The sequence below is a fragment of the Neoarius graeffei genome, chromosome 28 (genome assembly GCF_027579695.1).
Source record: "Neoarius graeffei isolate fNeoGra1 chromosome 28, fNeoGra1.pri, whole genome shotgun sequence".
NCBI classification, from domain to species: Eukaryota; Metazoa; Chordata; class Actinopteri; order Siluriformes; family Ariidae; genus Neoarius; species Neoarius graeffei.
This window is the reverse complement of record NC_083596.1, coordinates 48,287,986-48,309,620: the sequence shown is the minus strand read 5'-3', so window position 1 is coordinate 48,309,620 and position 21,635 is coordinate 48,287,986. Positions and strand designations below refer to the sequence as shown.

At 43.2% G+C, this 21,635-nt stretch overlaps 1 protein-coding gene across 3 annotated transcripts in view; it reads right to left on the bottom strand.

Moving 5' to 3' along the window:
* The window catches only part of ltbp3 (latent transforming growth factor beta binding protein 3), an 82,155-nt gene that overhangs the window by 46,832 nt on the left and 13,688 nt on the right, over positions 1 to 21,635 (bottom strand). For all 3 annotated transcript variants that reach the window (XM_060913006.1, XM_060913008.1, XM_060913007.1), the window contains exon 2: positions 4,153 to 4,301. In XM_060913006.1, the coding sequence (XP_060768989.1) occupies positions 4,153 to 4,301 (149 nt within the window). The remainder of the gene's footprint in view (positions 1 to 4,152; positions 4,302 to 21,635) is intronic.

Below are 21,635 nucleotides of genomic sequence, written 5' to 3'. Positions count from 1 at the left end.
AAGAGGAGGGAGCGTGATGAAGACTGAGAGTGATGAAGAGGACTGAGAGTGATGAAGAGGAGGGAGGGTGATGAAGACTGAGAGTGGTGAAGAGGAGGGAGCGTGATGAAGACAGAGTGATGAAGAGGACTGAGAGTGATGAAGAGGAGGGAGCGTGATGAAGACTGAGAGTGATGAAGAGGAGGGAGAGTGATGAAGACTGAGAGTGGTGAAGAGGAGGGAGCGTGATGAAGACAGAGTGATGAAGAGGAGGGAGCGTGATGAAGACTGAGAGTGATGAAGAGGAGGGAGCGTGATGAAGACAGAGTGATGAAGAGGAGGGAGCGTGATGAAGACAGAGTGATGAAGAGGAGGGAGAGTGATGAAGACTGAGAGTGGTGAAGAGGAGGGAGGGTGATGAAGACTGAGAGTGATGAAGAGGAGGGAGAGTGATGAAGACTGAGAGTGATGAAGAGGAGGGAGCATGTTGAAGACAGAGTGATGAAGAGGAGGGAGCGTGATGAAGACTGAGAGTGATGAAGAGGAGGGAGCGTGATGAAGACTGAGAGTGATGAAGAGGAGGGAGAGTGATGAAGACTGAGAGTGATGAAGAGGAGGGAGCATGTTGAAGACAGAGTGATGAAGAGGAGGGAGCGTGATGAAGACTGAGAGTGATGAAGAGGAGGGAGCGTGATGAAGACTGAGAGTGATGAAGAGGAGGGAGCGTGATGAAGACTGAGAGTGATGAAGAGGAGGGAGAGTGATGAAGACTGAGAGTGATGAAGAGGAGGGAGCATGTTGAAGACTGAGAGTGGTGAAGAGGAGGGAGCATGATGAAGACAGAGTGATGAAGATGAGGGAGGGTGATGAAGACTGAGAGTGATGCAGAGGAGGGAGCGTGATGAAGACTGAGAGTGATGAAGATGAGGGAGAGTGATGAAGACTGAGAGTGATGAAGAGGAGGGAGGGTGATGAAGACTGAGAGTGATGAAGAGGAGGGAGCGTGATGAAGACTGAGAGTGATGAAGAGGAGGGAGCGTGATGAAGACTGAGAGTGATGAAGAGGAGGGAGCGTGATGAAGACTGAGAGTGATGAAGAGGAGGGAGGGTGATGAAGACAGAGTGATGAAGAGGAGGGAGGGTGATGAAGACTGAGAGTGATGAAGAGGAGGGAGCGTGATGAAGACTGAGAGTGATGAAGAGGAGGGAGGGTGATGAAGACAGAGTGATGAAGAGGAGGGAGCGTGTTGAAGACTGAGAGTGATGAAGAGGAGGGAGCGTGTTGAAGACTGAGAGTGATGAAGAGGAGGGAGGGTGATGAAGACTGAGAGTGATGAAGAGGAGGGAGCGTGATGAAGACTGAGAGTGATGAAGAGGAGGGAGGGTGATGAAGACAGAGTGATGAAGAGGAGGGAGGGTGATGAAGACTGAGAGTGATGAAGAGGAGGGAGCGTGATGAAGACTGAGAGTGATGAAGAGGAGGGAGAGTGATGAAGACTGAGAGTGATGAAGAGGAGGGAGCGTGATGAAGACTGAGAGTGATGAAGAGGAGGGAGCGTGATGAAGACTGAGAGTGATGAAGAGGAGGGAGCGTGATGAAGACTGAGAGTGATGAAGAGGAGGGAGGGTGATGAAGACAGAGTGATGAAGAGGAGGGAGGGTGATGAAGACTGAGAGTGATGAAGAGGAGGGAGCGTGATGAAGACTGAGAGTGATGAAGAGGAGGGAGAGTGATGAAGACTGAGAGTGATGAAGAGGAGGGAGCGTGATGAAGAGGACTGAGAGTGATGAAGAGGAGGGAGCGTGATGAAGACTGAGAGTGATGAAGAGGAGGGAGCGTGATGAAGACTGAGAGTGATGAAGAGGAGGGAGAGTGATGAAGAGGACTGAGAGTGATGAAGAGGAGGGAGGGTGATGAAGACTGAGAGTGATGAAGAGGAGGGAGCGTGATGAAGACTGAGAGTGATGAAGAGGAGGGAGAGTGATGAAGACAGAGTGATGAAGAGGAGGGAGGGTGATGAAGACTGAGAGTGATGAAGAGGAGGGAGAGTGATGAAGACTGAGAGTGATGAAGCGGACTGAAAGTGATGAAGACAGAGTGATGAAGAGGAGGGAGCGTGATGAAGACTGAGAGTGATGAAGAGGAGGGAGCGTGATGAAGAGGACTGAGAGTGATGAAGAGGAGGGAGCGTGATGAAGAGGACTGAGAGTGATGAAGAGGAGGGAGCGTGATGAAGACTGAGAGTGATGAAGAGGAGGGAGCGTGATGAAGAGGACTGAGAGTGATGAAGAGGAGGGAGCGTGATGAAGAGGACTGAGAGTGATGAAGAGGAGGGAGCGTGATGAAGACTGAGAGTGATGAAGAGGAGGGAGAGTGATGAAGACTGAGAGTGATGAAGAGGAGGGAGGGTGATAATGAAGAGGACTGAGAGTGATGAAGAGGAGGGGGGGTGATAAAGACAGAGTGATGAAGAGGAGGGAGGGTGATGAAGACAGAGTGATGAAGAGGAGGGAGCGTGATGAAGACAGAGTGATGAAGAGGAGGGAGTGTGATGAAGACAGAGTGATGAAGGGGAGGGAGCGTGATGAAGACAGAGTGATGAAGAGGAGGGCGCGTGATGAAGACAGAGTGATGAAGAGGAGGGAGAGTGATGAAGACTGAGAGTGATGAAGAGGAGGGAGAGTGATGAAGACTGAGAGTGATGAAGAGGAGGGAGCGTGATGAAGACAGAGTGATGAAGAGGAGGGAGCGTGATGAAGACTGAGAGTGATGAAGAGGAGGGAGCGTGATGAAGACTGCGAGTGATGAAGAGGAGGGAGCGTGATGAAGACAGAGTGGTGAAGAGGAGGGAGGGTGATGAAGACTGAGAGTGATGAAGAGGAGGGAGCATGATGAAGACTGAGAGTGATGAAGAGGAGGGAGCGTGATGAAGACTGAGAGTGGTGAAGAGGAGGGAGGGTGATGAAGACTGAGAGTGATGAAGAGGAGGGAGGGTGATGAAGACAGAGTGGTGAAGAGGAGGGAGGGTGATGAAGACTGAGAGTGATGAAGAGGAGGGGGCATGATGAAGACTGAGAGTGATGAAGAGGAGGGAGCGTGATGAAGACAGAGTGATGAAGAGGAGGGAGTGTGATGAAGACTGAGAGTGATGAAGACAGAGTGATGAAGAGGAGGGAGAGTGATGAAGACTGAGAGTGGTGAAGAGGAGGGAGGGTGATGAAGACTGAGAGTGATGAAGAGGAGGGAGCGTGATGAAGACTGGGAGTGGTGAAGAGGAGGGAGCGTGATGAAGACTGAGAGTGGTGAAGAGGAGGGAGGGTGATGAAGACTGAGAGTGGTGAAGAGGAGGGAGAGTGATGAAGACTGAGAGTGGTGAAGAGGACGGAGCATGATGAAGACTGAGAGTGGTGAAGAGGAGGGAGGGTGATGAAGACTGAGAGTGGTGAAGAGGAGGGACGGTGATGAAGAGGAGGGAGGGTGATGAAGACAGAGTGGTGAAGAGGAGGGAGAGTGATGAAGACTGAGAGTGATGAAGAGGAGGGAGGGTGATGAAGACTGAGAGTGATGAAGAGGACGGAGCGTGATGAAGACAGAGTGATGAAGAGGAGGGAGAGTGATGAAGACTGAGAGTGGTGAAGAGGAGGGAGCGTGATGAAGACTGAGAGTGATGAAGAGGACTGAGAGTGATGAAGAGGAGGGAGAGTGATGAAGACTGAGAGTGGTGAAGAGGACGGAGCATGATGAAGACTGAGAGTGATGAAGAGGAGGGAGCGTGATGAAGAGGAGGGAGGGTGATGAAGACAGAGTGGTGAAGAGGAGGGAGAGTGATGAAGACAGAGTGATGAAGAGGAGGGAGAGTGATGAAGACTGAGAGTGATGAAGAGGAGGGAGAGTGATGAAGACTGAGAGTGATGAAGAGGACGGAGCATGATGAAGACTGAGAGTGATGAAGAGGAGGGAGAGTGATGAAGACAGAGTGATGAAGAGGAGGGAGAGTGATGAAGACTGAGAGTGGTGAAGAGGAGGGAGGGTGATGAAGACTGAGAGTGATGAAGAGGAGGGAGCATGATGAAAGAGTGATGAAGAGGAGGGAGCGTGATGAAGACTGAGAGTGATGAAGAGGACTGAGAGTGATGAAGAGGAGGGAGAGTGATGAAGAGGTGCGTACGTGCCTGTAGCGTGTAGACTGGCTGCTTGTTGCCGCGTGACGCCTGAGTGCGGAGAGGAAACTGACACAGTCTGCCTGTGAAACCCGGCGGGCACAGACAGTGTGTACGGTTACTACACACACCTCCATTTACACAGGTCAGGGGACACACCACTGCAGAGAGAGAGAGAGACAGAGAGAGAGACAGAGAGAGATGGACAGATCGTTATACTGAATTTCAAACAGAAATCAGATAAACAGAAAGGATACAGAGAGACAAAGATAAGAGGCATAACAAACAGATAGTAGATAACAGACAAATAGGAGATAGACTGTCAGACAGACAGTGGAAAAAGAGAAACAGACAGACAGATAACATAGAGATAGACAGACAGATACAGTCAGTCAGACAGACATGAGACAGAGATACACAGACAGAGAGGAGGTGAGGCTAAACCGATGACATCATCAACATGAACCACATTCACTTTTATGAACCCTGACAAAAGAGGAAAACAGGAAGTGAGTGTAACCCACACACATGCCTCATTTCACACAGCCATAACTGTCCTTCACGACGGATTTATGGGTCATGGAGCAGAGCGGCCTCGACTCACAGTGGTCAGCGTTACTCAGTGTGTGTGTTTAGTAGTACACTTCACACAGCTGAATAAAGTCACGCAGCATTCTAGAAATCTGACTGAGACTCTCAGAATGACAAACTTCACTTGAGTGCTAATCGGACAGACGCGTAATAAACACGATGTTAGCAGACTTGCTGACGGGCCTTGTTTCATCCGTCTTCCTCTATTAAACTTCACCCAAAAACCTCAGTCAGCACTGCTAGTGGATATGTTACTATGGCAACTAATTACTACGATTAGCGCAGGGCTAAATGACGCACGTGTGGCTGCCTCACACATGCTTTTACACACACACACGCATACGTCCCAGAAATGGTCTGTCTGCATACAGCACACCGGAGCATGTGTCTCAAAGACATGACCTTCAAACTTTAGTTCTAAAACTGTCCTTTATGGAAATATCCTGTTGAGTTAGCTTGTTATGATAGCTAACTAGCATTAGCAGAACATAAACATTGATAAATTTGACTTAACCATCTCCTCACAAATTACTTACAATTCCTTTCAAATAACTTACCTGATTAGCATGTTAGCTTGATGGATTAGCTAGCAATTTATTAATTTATTTTTACAGCAATTAATTAGCTGTAAAAATCGGCTCAGGTTAGCGCAGGTTCAGTTTAGCTTGTTGACTAGCATTAGCAGTGGTGAGTGTAAATGGGAAAATTTATGAACATGACTTAATCTCATGACAAATCCTGTCAGGTTAGCACATTAGCTTGTTTGGTAGCACAAGGAATACATGTTATAAACATTTATAGATATTACTAAAAATCCTCTCACAAATCCTGTCAGGTTAGCACATTAGCTTGTTCACTAGCACAAGGAATACATGTTATAAACATTTACAGACATTACTTTAAAATACTCTCACAAATCCTGTCAGGTTAGCACATGTTAGCTTGCTGAGTAGCATTAGTAGTGAATGTTATGAACACTGAAAAAAATATGAATTAAAAATCCTGTCATTGTAGCACAAGATAGCTTGCTGACTAGCATTAGCAGTACATATTATCAGCATTTATAGATATGACAAAAATTCTCTCACAAATCCTGTCAGGTGAGCACATGTTAGCTTGCTGACTAGTATTAAAGGTTGTTTATAAATATGACCTATATACAGTTAATCCTCACAGGAATCCTATCAGGTTAGCACATGTTAGCTTGCTAGCTAGCAGTCAAGATGATAAACAATTACATCTATAACTATAAATGTATCATTTGAAATGAGTCCTCTCAGAAATCCTGTCAGGTTAGCACACATTAGCTTGCTGGTTAGCATTAGCAGTGAATGTTATGAACATTGAAAAATATGAATTAAAAATCGTGTCAGTGTAGCACAGGATAGCTTCCTGACTAGCATTAGCAGTACATGTTATAAAAATGTATAGATATGACTTAAAAATCCTCTCACAAATCCTGTCAGGTTAGCATGTTACCTTGTTGACTAGTATTAGCATTAAAGGTTGTTTATAAATATGACCTATATGCAATTAATCCTCATAGGAATCCTATCAGGTTAGCACGTTAGCTAGCAGTCAAGATGATAAACAATTACATCTATAACTATAAATGTATCATTTGAAATGAATCCTCTCAGAAATCCTGTCAGGTTAGCACACGTTAGCTTGCTGGTTAGCATTAGCAGTAAATGTTATGAACATTGAAAAATATGAATTAAAAATCCTGTCAGTGTGGCACAGGTTAGCTGGCTGACTAGAGTTAAGGCCAATTTATGTCCTCGCAGATAGCGTCGCAGACAGTGTCTGCGTAGCCCCCCCACCTTCGCAGACGCTCTGCGTGCACCTCCCAAAAATTGTGACCACCGTAGAAGCCTTGCAGACAGCGCCGCAGACAAGAGGGCTCTGATTGGTCCACTCTACATCCGCTGTACACGCACTTCCGCTTCCCTACTTTCCCAGTTTGGTTTGTTTTCACGACCGGCATTTTTAAAAAGACGAGCGAAGATGGAGCAGCACGAAGAGCGGTTGATTGAGGAAGTACGTACATCTATACGACTCCAGTTCTAGTCATTATAAAAAAAAAAAGTTCTAGTCATTATAAGTAACCGGAGGATAAACACTCCACTAACCACACCCACCAACTACTCCTAGCGACTTCGCGCCCCCTTGCGTTGTGGCGGTGAATAACATCGCGCACGCCTATTACTCCCCGCTCAACGATAAATTACAACTGTCTGCGAAAAGCTATCTGCGAAAGCCTTGTCGCAAGAGCATGCAGAGGCCTTTAGCAGTACATGTTATAAAAATGTAAAAAAATATGACTTAAAAATCCTCTCACAAATCCTGTCAGGTTAGCACATTAGCTAGGTGGCTCATAATATTTGTGAAAATACATCTCTGAATCCCAGTGAAACAGCTTTGTTTCAGATGTTTGAGGGGGAAAAAACACAATATAGAAATATGGAGGAGAAAAGAAAACAGAAACCCTGCGTGTTGAATCACATATTATATATCAAGCCATAGTTTTAAGCATTTTCAAAGTGAAGAACAAAAACTATAGTTTCAGAAATGTTGCTTTTCGCTAATCAGGCTGTTCGCTAGCAGCTAGCTACTTCATAGTGCAAAAACGTACAAAGTAGCTTTTCTAGTTTTCTCGCTCGTACGCTGCACTGTGTGTGTATTTACTTTCATGTGCAGTTCATTAACAGGTGACGTTTAGAGATGGAGACGTAAAAACAGCGCCTCAGATGAAATCTACCACCGTGTTTGGTAAACAGCCCCTCCCCTTTCCCTTCTGCGGGTACGAAAAACATTCGTGTGATGTCACAGTGGAAAGTGGCGTAGTAATGACAGGGATCAGAATCCCGGCGTGTTAGATTGAGGTTACAGACGTGTGTGTGTGTTGTGTGCATGCATGCTGGGTTAATTGCTGAGTTCCAGACAGACAGACAATTTAATAAACTACAGCTTCATACTCTCCAACACACACACACACACACACACACACACACACACACACACACACTAAAGCAAAACATATCAAAAGATTTCTTCTCCCTACAAATAGGAGCGTCTGTCTGTCTATTACTCTCTGAGGCATGCTCTCTGTCTCACACACACACACACACACACACACACACACACACACACACGTGTGCACACATTCCCCAAACTGGGTGTACCTCCTTCCATAACTCATTTTGCATGCCTGAATGAAAACCACAGAGAGAGAGAGAGAGAGAGAGAGAGAGAGAGAGAGAACAGGGGGTCATTCGAGGTTTTTTTGGACGGGTTCTCAGACACACAAAAGCTATTTTAGAGCACATTTCTGTCAACATTTTGACCCCCCCCAACCCTTTACTGTCATAAATATCAAACTGGCCATAAATATCAAACTGCAATAATCACACACCACACTTCGAGATTAAAGGTGCAGTCTGTAAAGTTTCAGAGTCTTTCTAGACCTGTAATAATCATAAAAATAAAATAAAAAATACCACAGACAAACATCTGGTGCTGTGATTTGCAGTGGAATTAGTGCAATTGATCTAGTTTTTTATTTTAAATTTAAAGCTTCTGTTTACATGTTTCTGACCTTGGCATTAGCCCCGCCTCCAGTCAAAACAAAGCTGCTCAGCCCTTCAACTTCAAAAATGCAGTGATACTGTGATTTGTAATAAATATAACTATAAAATTAATCTAGGTGGAGTTTTCTTTAGCCTTTTTTGCATTTTTCTGGCCCTGAAATTAGCTCCACCCCCAGTTCTAGACCTATAATAGTCAGTGAATTCCAAAAAAAAACACCATAGAAAAAACTGTGGTGTGGTGATTTATATTATTCCCATGCTCCTGATCAAGATTATTATTATTATTATTATTATTATTATTATTATTATTATTTTTGCATTTAGGCTTATGTTAACATTTTTCTGGCCTTGAAATTAGCTTCGCCCCCACTTCAAGACATGTAACATGGAATCATAGAATCTCAGAACAACCTCTGTTCTCAGAAAAAAAAAAACACTGGATACTGTGATTTCCAATATTTATTTGGAATTGCCTTTTTCTCACAATCAATTGACTTCTGTTCAGATTTTTTCTGGCCCTGAAATTGGCTCTGCCCCCAGTCCAAACCACCTAACTCGTGAGGAAAAAAGCCATTTCAGATGAAGAGCTGGTGGTAAGTGCTTATCAGTGTTATCAATATAATTGCAATTCACCTCCTACGCAGGAGGGTGCTCTAAACATTACACACTGCCCCTTTAAACTTTCTGACTAAACATCCAGCCGCTGTAAATTTTGAATGTCAGTGCAGATGCGTGACCATGAAAACAGCAAAAGAGTACAACTATGAAAAAAGACTCATGTCCAATCAAATTAGCAACATGGTGGTGTTTTATACCTGAAAACATCGGGCTCTGTTGTTTTATACTTTGCGAAATAATCCACTATGATATGGGATTAATGGAAAACATTGTGTGTTTCAGGTTAAAATGAGAACAAGTAGAAATACAAGGAGGGATTATAACATTTTCTCTGATAATATCATAACGTACCATGTAGTTATGAGTCAAGACCACATCTGTAAGAACAAAATGTCTGAGAGGAAGATGGAGGCTTTCGAAACGTGTCAGCCAAAATCGTGCTCTAATGGATTTCCCAGATCTACTGTGTGTGTATGTTTGTGTGTGTGAGACAGAGAAAGAGAGACAGAGAGAGTGTGTGTGAGAGTGAGTGGATACACACAAAGCACATGCCAGGTTAAAAAAAAAAAAAAATCAGGGCCAGGATTTACAAAGCATCTCACAGCCGAGTGTTATTTACGATCAGATTCCTTTGTGAGTGTGTAAGTATGTGTGTGTGGTTGTGTTATGTTGCTGTGAGTGTGTGTGTGTTTGGATAAATTGTGTCAGCATTAATCTGGTGTTTACCTGAGACACGCCAGGTGTTTCTGCAGCTGAAACTTTAATTCTATCACTATTATAGTAATACTAGCTGCTGACCAGAAGGTTGTGAGGTCAAATCCCACGACTTTACATTGCAAATATGTGTTGTAACTCATCAGCGGCGCTGAACAACATTAAACGGGTTAACAAAACAATTAAATCCTCAAATAATCTTCTTCACAGGTTGCTCACATTGTTTTTTATGAATTCAAGCAGCGAGTGATTGTCGCCATCCAAGATACATCACATTCCAGTATTATTCATGTATAGAGTTAACAGGAAGTCATGAGACAGATGTTTTTTAGGAACGCAAACTTCAGTTTATCTGCCAATTGTTTTCTTGGACTCTTAACAAAGAGAGACAGAGAGAGAGAGAGAGAGAGAGAGAGAGAGAGAGAATGGGACTTTTTCCCCACCAGCATACTTGCCATACCTCAGCTTCTTGGTAATCGTGCTCAGACAGCTACACACACACAATATTTGATTTCTCTTGGAAACATGACACGTTTTAGCCGCAAATCGGCCTCCTGACATGTGTACCGATTTGTTCAGACAAGCCGACTGCATGTAGGATGTAGTTCGCTTACAGTGATGGACGATATGGCGATAAAATAAAGTCACAGGTATTTTAACGTCGGTTAGTCAAAGTCAGCAGGGATAATAAACTGAAACACCTGTACTCTGTGTGTGTGTGTGTGTGTGTGTGTGTGTGTGTAGAGTTTGCTCATTCCTTTCTGCATGGGTTCATGGGTTGCAAGGAATATAAAAGGAAGCAAGTTATCACAACTCTTCAAATGAGTCATTTAATTTGGGTTGCAAAAAATCCTCTCACTGGGTCTGCAAATGAATCATGAATCATTTAATGTAGTATGTGACTGCATCTTGCAAATAAATCCTCTAACTTCACCTGGAACTCAGTCATACAGATGAGTCATTTAACTCAGACTGGAAATGAATTTTACAGATGAATACTTCAACACAATCTGCAAATAAATAGCATAAAAAAATGATTGAGCTTAGCCAGTCTGTAAGCAAATGATTCAATTTAGTGCACACATGATCCCTGCAAATGAATCCTTTATCATAGTCTGTAAATGAATCCTGGAAATGAATTATCCGCCTTCGTCCGAGTTGTTCTCCAAATTCATGCAGACTAATCTTTTCTGCAAATGAATTATTTATCTTCATCTGCAAATAAGTCATGGAAATGACTCCTTTAACTGAGTCTGAAAATGGATCATTTATTTAGTCTGCACATGATTCATGCAAATGAATCCTTTAATGTCGCCTGCAAATGAATCCTGAATCATGTGAATGGTTTAACTTAAGTCTACAAATGAATCTTGGAAATGAATCCTTTAAATTAATCTGTCACTGAATCCTGGAAATGAATCATCTACCTTCATCTGTGTTGTTCTCCAAATTCATGCAAATGAATCTTTTCTGCAAATGAATAATTTAGCTTAACCTGCAAATAAGTCATGGAGATGAATCCTTTAACTTAGCCTGCAAATGAATCCTGGAAATGAATCGTCCACCTCAGTGTGAGTTGTTCTCCAAATTCATGCAAATGAATCTTTTCTGCAAATGAATCATTTAGCTTAACTTGCAAATAAGTCATGGAGAGGAATCCTTTAACTTAGTCTGCAAATGAATCCTGCAAATGAATCATTTACTCAGTCTGCACATGAGTCATGCAAATGAATCCTTTAATGTTGCCTGCAAATGAATCTTGAATCATGTGAATGGTTTAATTTAGTCTACAAATGAATCCTGGAAATGAATCCTTTAACTGAGTCCTCAAGGAAATACCACATACAAATCCTTGTTGGCAAATGAATCCTTGAAATGAATCTTTTACAGTGAGAACAGTGAAGCAGTAAATGTTCTGAACTGATCAACAATTCCTAAAAGCAGGACATTCCCTCCCAGTGACATCAGGATTAGTTTATTTTGCCTTAACAGCCCAGCATGTGTGTGTGTGTGTGTGTGTGTGTGTGTGTGTCAGTTCAATTGATGCTGGAAGAAAGTGTGTTTGGTGTCGGGAGTGTACAAAAGAGGAAAAAAAAAGGATGAAGAATACTCACATTGTTGTTTTAAAATGATCTCATCTCATCTCATTGTCTCTAGCCGCTTTATCCTGTTCTACAGGGTCGCAGGCGAGCTGGAGCCTATCCCAGCTGACTACGGGCGAAAGGCGGGGTACACCCTGGACAAGTCGCCAGGTCATCACAGGGCTGACACATAGACACAGACAACCATTCACACTCACATTCACACCTACGCTCAATTTAGAGTCACCAGTTAACCTAACCTGCATGTCTTTGGACTGTGGGGGAAACCGGAGCACCCGGAGGAAACGCACGCGGACACAGGGAGAACATGCAAACTCCGCACAGAAAGGCCCTCGCTGGCCACGGGGCTCGAACCCGGACCTTCTTGCTGTGAGGCGACAGCGCTAACCACTACACCACCGTGCCGCCCATTTTAAAATGATATGAGGTATAATTAAATGGTCTCTGTGTGTGTGTGTGAGAGAGAGAGAGAGGACTACAGCCCAGAATAAATGACATAATCGCAGCTTCTTAAAAATAGCTGCCTGAGAACATTGAGTGTATACACACACACACACACACACACACACACGGATGCTGTTTATGTCACATTTCTGGATGTAAACTGTCTATATAAACTATACAGTATATAAACAACACACATAATCAACTCGCACCACACAAACACAAACACGCAATATACAGATGTGTACCTGGGAGAAAATTACACACCATTACACACAAATCAGGGAGAAACACAAACACTCATCTCTGATTGTGAACCTCCGGTCTCTTGTGCCGACTGGGAAAGCACCACAGAATGAACAAGCTGTTTAAATAGTGTGCTTTCCAAACACACACACACACACACACACACACACACACACACACACACACACCACTGTGAGATCTGTAAAATTGCCTGAACCTTCATCAAGTGAGGGGAAAAAAATTGCATCCGACTGCAGCAGAACTCATCCACGTCAAAACACAAACTAAATTAACCAAGTGTCTCGACCCAAATTCATCAGCTCTTCATCCAATCCTGAAAAGTCATTACAGACAGAATGCAATGCTGAGCTTGGCTCCGAATGTGAGGTTATTATTAGTAAAGCATGCTGAGGTTGTGAGGTCATCACTAGTGGATTGTGACATCATCATTAGTAGATCCTGTCTCGGGTTGTGAGTTCATTGTTGGTGCTGACTGTGAGGTCTTCATTATATGCTCCATAATGAATAATTGGAAAATAAGACTGAAAAGAATTTTGAATAATTTACCGCACAATCATCCGTCCATGGTGGTGAATTAAACGAATCATGACTTGCAGGCTGATTCACAGTAATGGCATTAAAGAACTGAATGACTCAAGGATAAAGTCAATGCTCCATGCCGCTGCGCATCATAACCCCGGTTGAGTATTGCATAAATACACTAATGCACGAATATCCTTTAGCTATTTACTTAATCTCTACCAGCCTGCTTATAAAACCTTCAACCAACCTTCATAGCTGAAACTTCATGACTCAACCTTCATAGCTATTAACGTCTCCGTCTGGTCCTCCATCGCCATCAGGTCCAAACACAAACTTTTTTTTTTTGAACACACTATCTTAAGTTTATCTCACAAGAAAGAATCTTTCATCCATTTTAAAAACAGTACGCGTATCAGGGTTTGCTAGCTAAAGGGTCATTCCGTGTCATCAAACACCTTCCATCTGACCAAATCAGATTTGTCTGAATAATTTTTAGGGGAAGATATACTTCCTAATAGACACGTACAAAATTTCAGGTCTCTACTGTCATCAGTTTTCTCAATTTGTTCTGATGAAGAAGTCGGGGGTGAGGGTGAACTGAAGGACCATATTAAAATCACAGTGTCTCGGAAACTCCTTGAGCTCAGTTCTTCAGTTTTTTCAGGGTAAATTATGTGGTAGTATGACTTTGTCAATCTGGACACTCCAGAATGTAGCTCAGGTTTAACACAGAATCCTGGGTGCTTGAATTTCCTAAAAGATATCAACTATGTGACTCCCAACTATGCAACAGATTTGAAGACCTGCAGAAACTACAATTTTGATGATCAAGTCAAGTCAAGTCAAAGTCCCTTTCATGCCAGGATCTGGTCTTCCCAGGCAGTCTCCTGTCCCAGTACTAACCAGCTCTTTGAGGTGCATGGGTGTGGCGCTGATCTCCGTTTCCATAGCCCTCGGCCTCTCACCTATACAGCTAGGGTTACAGTATGGGGCTAGCCCTCTGGCAACCATGAGAGTTTGACTTCCCTACTCACATCTGTATTGCAGCGTGCCTTGCCAGATGGCAGTAGGTACCATTTTTATGATGGTCTTTGGTATGACCCGACCGTGAGTAGAATTCATGATCTCCCGGTCGAGAGGCGGACACGCAAACCACTAAGCCAGCTCACGATTAATTTTGATGATAGGACGAATATTTGATATACAGCTTCACATATACAAGATGCAAAATATTGTCTGAAATTGTCCACATCAGATTAATTGTTTTAGAGATATTCTTCTTCTTCTTCTTCGCGCATCCAGTGTGTTCTGGGTTGGGTCCCTTTCCTAGGGTTTATTGGCTAAATAAGTACAGCCAAGTACAGCACTGCTTTGGTCATGGACAATTTAGAGTCACCAATTAGCCTAACTGCATGTCTTTGGACTGTGGGGGAAACCGAAGCACCCAGAGGAAGGTCACGCAGACACGAGGAGAACACACAAACTCCACACGGAAAGGCACCTCATCGGCTGTGAGGTTCGAACACAGAACCTTCTTGTCGTGAAGTGACAGTGCTAACCACTACACCACCGTGCCACCTTTGGAGATATTAAAACTCGAAAATGGAAACAACAAACAAAAAAAATTTTCATGGTGTAATACTCCAGAGGATACACCCACCGCTTTCCATTAAAAAATGACAAATCTAATGATAGTAGAGACCTGAAATCTTGTACTTTTCTAATTAAGCATTACAGTGCCTTGCAAAAGTATTCACCCCCATTGGCATTTTTTCAGGTTTTGTCACCTCACAACCTGGAATTAAAATGGACTGTTTGAGGGTTTGCATCATTTCATTTACAGAACATGCCTACAACTTTGAAGATGCAAATTTTTTTTATTGTGACGCAAACAACAAATAGGACAAAATAACAGAAAACTTCAACGTGCATAACTATTCACCACCCTAATGTCAGTACTTTGCAGAGCCACCTTTTGCCGCAATTATAGCTGCAAGTCGCTTTGGATAAGTCTCTATGAGCTTGCCACATCTAAGCACTGGGATTTTTGCCCATTCCTCAAGGCAAAACTGCTCCAGCTCCTTCAAGTTGGATGGGTTCCACTAGTGAACAGCAATCTTCAAATCTGACCACAGATTCTCAATTGGATTGAGGTCTGGGCTTTGACTAGGCCATTCCAAGACATTTAAATGTTTCCCTTTAAACCACTCCAGCGTAGCTTTAGCAGTATATCTAGGGTCACTGTCCTGCTGGAACATGAACCTTCGTCCCAGTCTCAAACTCCTGGCTGACTCAAACAGGTTTTCCTCCAGAATTGCCCTGTATTTAGTGTCATCCATCTTTCCTTCAGTCCTGACCAGCGTTCCTGTCCCTGCAGATGAAAAATATCCCCACAGGACGATGCTGCCACCACCATGCTTCACTGTAGGAATGGTGTTCTCAGGGCATTGGGTTTGCGCCACACATGGTGTTTCCCATGATGGCCAAAAAGTTAAATTTTAGTCTCATTTGACCAGAGAATCTTCTTCCATGTGTTTGGGGAGTCTGCCACATGCTGTTGGGCAAACTCCGAACGTGTTTTCTTTAGCAATGACTTTTTTTCTGGCCACTCTTCCATAAAGCCCAGGTCTGTGGAGTGTACAGCTTATTGTGGTCCTATGGACAGATACTCCAGTCTCTGCTGTGGAACTCTGCAGCTCCTTCAGGGTTACCTTTGGTCTCTGTGCTACATCTCTGATTAATGCCCTCCTTGCTCGGTCTGTGAGTTGTGGTGGGCGGCCCTCTCTTGGCAGGTTTGTTGTGATACCATGTTTTTTCCATTTGATGATGATGGATTTAATGGTGCTCCGGGGGATCATCAAAGATTTGGATATTTTTTTATAACCCAACCTTGACTTGTACTTCTCAACAACTTTGTCCCTGACTTGTTTGGAGAGCTCCTTAGTCTTAATGGTGTTGTTTGGTTAGTGGTGCCTCTTGCTTAGTGGTGTTGCAGCCTCTGGGGCCTTTCAGAAAAGGTGTATATATACTGACAGATCATGTGACACTTAGATTGCACACAGGTGGTCTTTATTTCACTAATTATGTGACTTCTGAAGGTAATTGGTTGCACCAGAACTTTTTAGGGGCTTCATGGCAAAAGGGGTGAATACATATGCACACGGCAATTTTCAGGGTTTTTTTTTAATATATTTTTTTCTCATTTCACTTCACCAACTGAGACTATTTTGTGCAGATCCATGACATAAAATTCAGATTAAAAAAACATTTAAATTAAAGGTTGTAATGTAACAAAATAGGTAAAAAGCCAAGGGGGGAGAAATACTTTTGCAAGGCACTGTATATCTTCACCTTTTAATTTATTCCGGCAAATCTGAGGCGGTCAGGTGGGAAGTTTTTCTTAAATTTGATGAATTGAGATAAAATGCCCATAAAGCATTTGTTAACTGTTAAGAAGAAAGGTGTAGCTCACTATTACCTCTTTTCGACCAACAGGGAACAGGTTCCGTTCTGGTTCATGCACCAAATTATAAAGAAAAAAAGGTTCGTAACCTGAAAAGTTGGCTCCCAGCTGGAACCAAAATGTAGTTGTTTTTTCCAGCGTCAAACATCATGACATCAGTGGGTGTGTCATAAGTTTGGCGAGGAAGCAGAGCACAGCAATGGAGAACGCAACGGAAAAGGAAACATCTTCAGAAAAAAATGGAATGTAAACAAATATGTGCAATAACAGGACGAAAGCTCGCAGGTAATCAGTGCGCGCCGCCATCTTGCTCCTACTGTTTACTCCCGTTGTGAATTGTGCAACAAACTCCATTCGTGACGCATCCTTGATTACAACGGTTCCACTCATAGCTGGTGAAAATGTGGGCTGGTTCGCGAGCTGGCACCAAGCTTCAAAGAATCCTGAACGGAACCGGTTCAATAACCCGTTCCCTGTTGGTCAAAAAGGGGTATATGACGGTATAAGCTAGCTGGTTACCTTGATTAACTTGATGTAGTCTAGGAAACTGATTAGCCAGCATAAAAAAAAGCTTTCTCAAGTCACATCCATATTCTCTTGAATAAAAGCTTCAACTCCAGCATTTAAGCAAATTAATAATTAATAACAAAACAAAAAAAGTACTGAGTATGTAAGTGTGGAAAATGTGCTAGCACGTCTGCTAACTCTGAGGAGAAACTCTATCTGTTGTAGAAGAAGAAACCTTTATTGGTCACATGCACACTTCAAGCACAGTGAAATTCATCCTCTGCATTTAACCCATCTGAAGCAGTGAACACACACACACACACACACACACACACCCAGAGCAGTAGGCAGCCATACCAGAGCGCCCGGGGAGCAGCCAGGGGTTCGGTACCTCACTCAAGGGCACTTCAGCTCAAGACCGACTCACGTCAACCCAACTGCATATCTTTGGACTGTGGGGGAAACCGGAGCACCCGGAGGAAACCCACACAGACACGGAGAGAACATGCAAACTCCACACAGAAAGGTCCTCGCCGGCCGCTGGGTTCAAACCCGGAACCTTCTTGCTGTGAGGCGACCGTGCTAACCACTACACCACCGTGCCGCACCGTGCTAACCACTACACCACCGTGCCGTTGTAGTGCTGCCCCTGCAGGTTCTAGCTGTTTGCTAACCAGTTAGTGAGCTTACAGTACACTAAAACTAGACAACTACTTACAGTATAATACAGTAGATAAAAATTAGATCAATTAATAACCAAAAAATAAAAAAGAACTGCATTTAATGTACTAATCATTAAAATAACATTCCTGACAGAGCTTGCTAGCTACCTTGCTAACCGGTTAGCTAGAAGAGAACAGTCCAAAACTCGACAGCTATGCAAGTATGAATGCAGAACATGAAGAAGAAACAAAAATGTTTAGAGCAGAATGCAGCCTGAGGTGATTTCACCTGATTTCTCTGAGTTTTAAGGATTCAGTGACATAAAAACAGCTTTAAAAACACAATGTGTGATCATTAATGACTTCAGGAACTACATCAACTTTATTTTACAATTTCCCCATCATACATGTCAACCTTTGGTCAATCAAACCTGTATAACCAACCTCCAAAATCCGTATTTCCCTTATAAAATCCATATAAGATGCAAATTAAAATAATTTACCTAAAATTTGAATGATAATTAACAATGATATATCCCAGTTGCTTTTTATTCAATATTAATAACAATAAACCTTCAGAATGAATACAAAGCTCCAATGTTTGACAAAAACACAAAGTGTTATCAGCGTAGTTACGAAGGAAATACTTCGTTGTTTGGAGACAGGTTTCACCGAGCGACTATTATGCGCAAGACTTCATATTAGCCACAAAGTCAGAAAAATCTGTTTGTAAAATTACGTTATAATGACCAAATACAATGAAAAGTATTTTTCCAGTCTCCCCTGTGAAAGGTAATCCCATGTGATCTCGTTTGGACGGTACCTGTTGGTACAGTTAAACGCAGCACATGAATGAGGCATCTTTATTCTCGGCTACTGTCTAGACGCTATACCAGAGACGGTTGAAGAATCTCCACTTTGCCACATCCAATATGGCGGCGAGGATGACGTATGATTCTACGCAGAAGGCAGCGTCTATGTTTATATGTCTATGACTTCCCGGTTGTCGGGATTCTCGCAATGCGGTGTGCGCATGATCAAAAGTGGAACGAAGTCTCGCTACCACAAGATAACACGCGATTTCATAAGACTCTTTACTGGCTGTCTGTGGTGTACAGTACGTTTGTAAATGTTATGCGCTCTTTTATCATCGTGGGAATTGATTATAGCTCTAAATAAATATTGAATTTTTTTTAAAGAATCCGTATAACTTTATTTATACGCCCGTATACTACGTTTATTGAATCAAATCCGTATAAAATACGGACATTCCGTATAGGTTGACATGTATGCCCATGCTGTTTTTTTAAAATTATGATTTCTTAAACTTCACACTGAGAAGTGTGGAAAATGTGCTAGCATGTCCGCTAAGTCTGAGGAGAAACTGTTGCCCTTTCTAGCTGCTTGCTCGGCAGTTAGCTCGATTACAGCACACTAAAAGTAGACAACTAGATAAATACAGGAATTGAAAAAAAAAAAAGAGTTTAGGGAGCAGAATCCAAGCTGAGGTGATGAATCACTTCACGAACTCAGTGTGTTTTTGATTACGGTTCCACACCTGTAGCACTCCACTCCATGCTGAGTGGAAAGTGTGTTAGCGTGTCCGCTAACTCTGAGGAGAAACTGTTATTTGTGCCCGTTGCAGCACTTTCTAATGAGAGCTGTAAATAACTGGCCTCTTTCACTGCAGGGAAAATTGGCTTCGGTGAGAAAACATTAGCAACAAGGCCGTGACCTTTCTGAGTTTCACTAAAACACACGTTTCCCTCCTTTTTTCCCCCCCCCTCCTCCAGAATGTTTGTTCTGGTCTTGACACTTTTTGCAGCTTAGGTCAGTGTGGGATTGGTGAAAATTTCCAACCCCTCCTTTTTTACTTTTCTTTTTTATCAGAGCCAGTAGAAATTTTCCGTCCTTCAGCTGATGGGGCTGCGGTCGGGAGCGCGGCAAGCGGAGAAATCCCCTTTAAGGCCTGAACAAATACGGAGCTTCATATGAGCTGGCATGGATCGCGAGCTCGATCTGATATCAGGAAGAAAGAGAAACCGTGAAAGACAGAGACAGACTCGAACCTTAGCTATATGCTCCAGTGAGTAAACATAAATGAATATAAGCCACCGCTGATTGTAAAAGTCAAGACTCTGTGTGTGTGTGGTGTGTGTGTGTGTGTGTGTGTGTGTAAGCTTATTCTCATAAAGACCTTAAACACAGGCTATCACGACCAGCTGATGACGCAGCACACCCACGGCAGATCATTTGGAGCAAAACACTCGTCTCAAAGAGTCTCTCTCACACACATGGGGGCATATGTAAACACACTCACACACGGGCATATTTTAGCTGTGGTTTTTCAATACTCAGCCCACGCTGAGCCATGACCTACAGCTTTTTCCATGGATATTACTGAGGGAAAAAAAGAACAGATGAAAGAGATGCATATGAAATAACGCACAGGAGGTAATGAAAAAAGGAGAGAGAGAGAGAGAGAGAGAGAGAGAGACGCGAAGGAGTTAAGCGTGGAAGGAGGACCAGAGCTGGAAAAATGCAAGGCAAAAAAGGACAAAAATATGTGGCGTATGTGTGTGAAAGTGAGGAGAGTGAAACAGAAAGAGCAGAAGCAGAAGCTACACTGCGGGCTGTTTGTCCTCTCCGATGACTTACTCTGTGACGAAAGGAGACAGGGCGACTTTGTAAGGCCGTTACACACAAACACCTGAAACCACTTATATGAAATAGAGTGGCTCTGTTTTTTTAAACACACCCATTTTAGCCTCCATTTAGCCAAATGACATCGCTGAATTTGGCCATCGGCTGATAAAATGGTTGCGTCTTGCTTCTCGGGTTGAACGGTTTCCCAAAACGTGTTACAAATTTGATACCGCGGTTGCTCAAGTTCCTTGAATCTGATGAGCTTTCAATAACACTGGCTTGCTCTCGTTATCGTTTCTATAGTAACAGCTCATCCACAGGGACTCGTATGGCGGACAGAAATTTTTTTTAAAAATTCGTAATTATTGTTTATTTCACATTGATGGAAGGAGTTGCCAGTGTCAGAGGTGATGCTGTAACTTTTCCGACTTTTTTTTTTTTACACTTTGTGGCTTCTCGATGAGCAACACGACGAGCTGCGTTGTTTTCGTCTTTTTAACTTGTAAAGATAGAGAGACAAGAGGCTCGTGAGAGAACGAACGTTTATAGCTGTCCATAGCACAAGTGAAAACAGGAACTAACCTTTTCTGTGGATGCAGAGCAACACTGAACGTGACTTTAAATGCGTAAATAGTACGTGTCCTTTAATAAATTGGAAAATCGGAATGGTGAGAGTAACTCTTGCTTCCTAGCATCATGCCATCGTTGATTATTTCTCTATAACGGCATGATTCCTTATGCACGCGTATGTCGCTCCTGAACCGTACGGGATTTCCAGCAGCAGGAGAAGACACCCAGCTACACATTACCGACGATCGCTGTGGGCTTGACTACAAGTTTAACCGCAGCTCAGGAAACGTGAAACGCTCACACAAACCCCTTCGACACACACACCCTAAAAGAACGTGTGTACCATGGCTGTATCTGCACAAACAAGGGAAGGAAAGAACACAAAAAAAGGAGTGTGTGTATGTGGGCAGCTTGTGCATACTTGAAAGCCTCACCAAACATTCACTCAGTGTCTTCCAGTCTGTGTGTGTGTGTGAACTCCAGCTGACCAACCCAAACATCACCCACTTCAGCAAAAACCTCAGGCGACTCATCATCCTGTGCCTGAGGCTGAATCGCTAAATAACCACACTGTGTCTCCTAACCTCAGCCCCTGCGTGGGGTTCGAAGAGGCCTCAACTTGCCAACATGGACACGTCCTCTCTCTTTCTCTCTCTCTCTCCCTCTCTCTCTCTCTCACACACACACACACATATACACACAGATGACCGCGAACAGCACTTTCTCTTCCCCTCAGACACAACATGTAGTGATCGAACCATCTCTTGGACAACTTAAGAGTTCGCCAGAATCATACTTA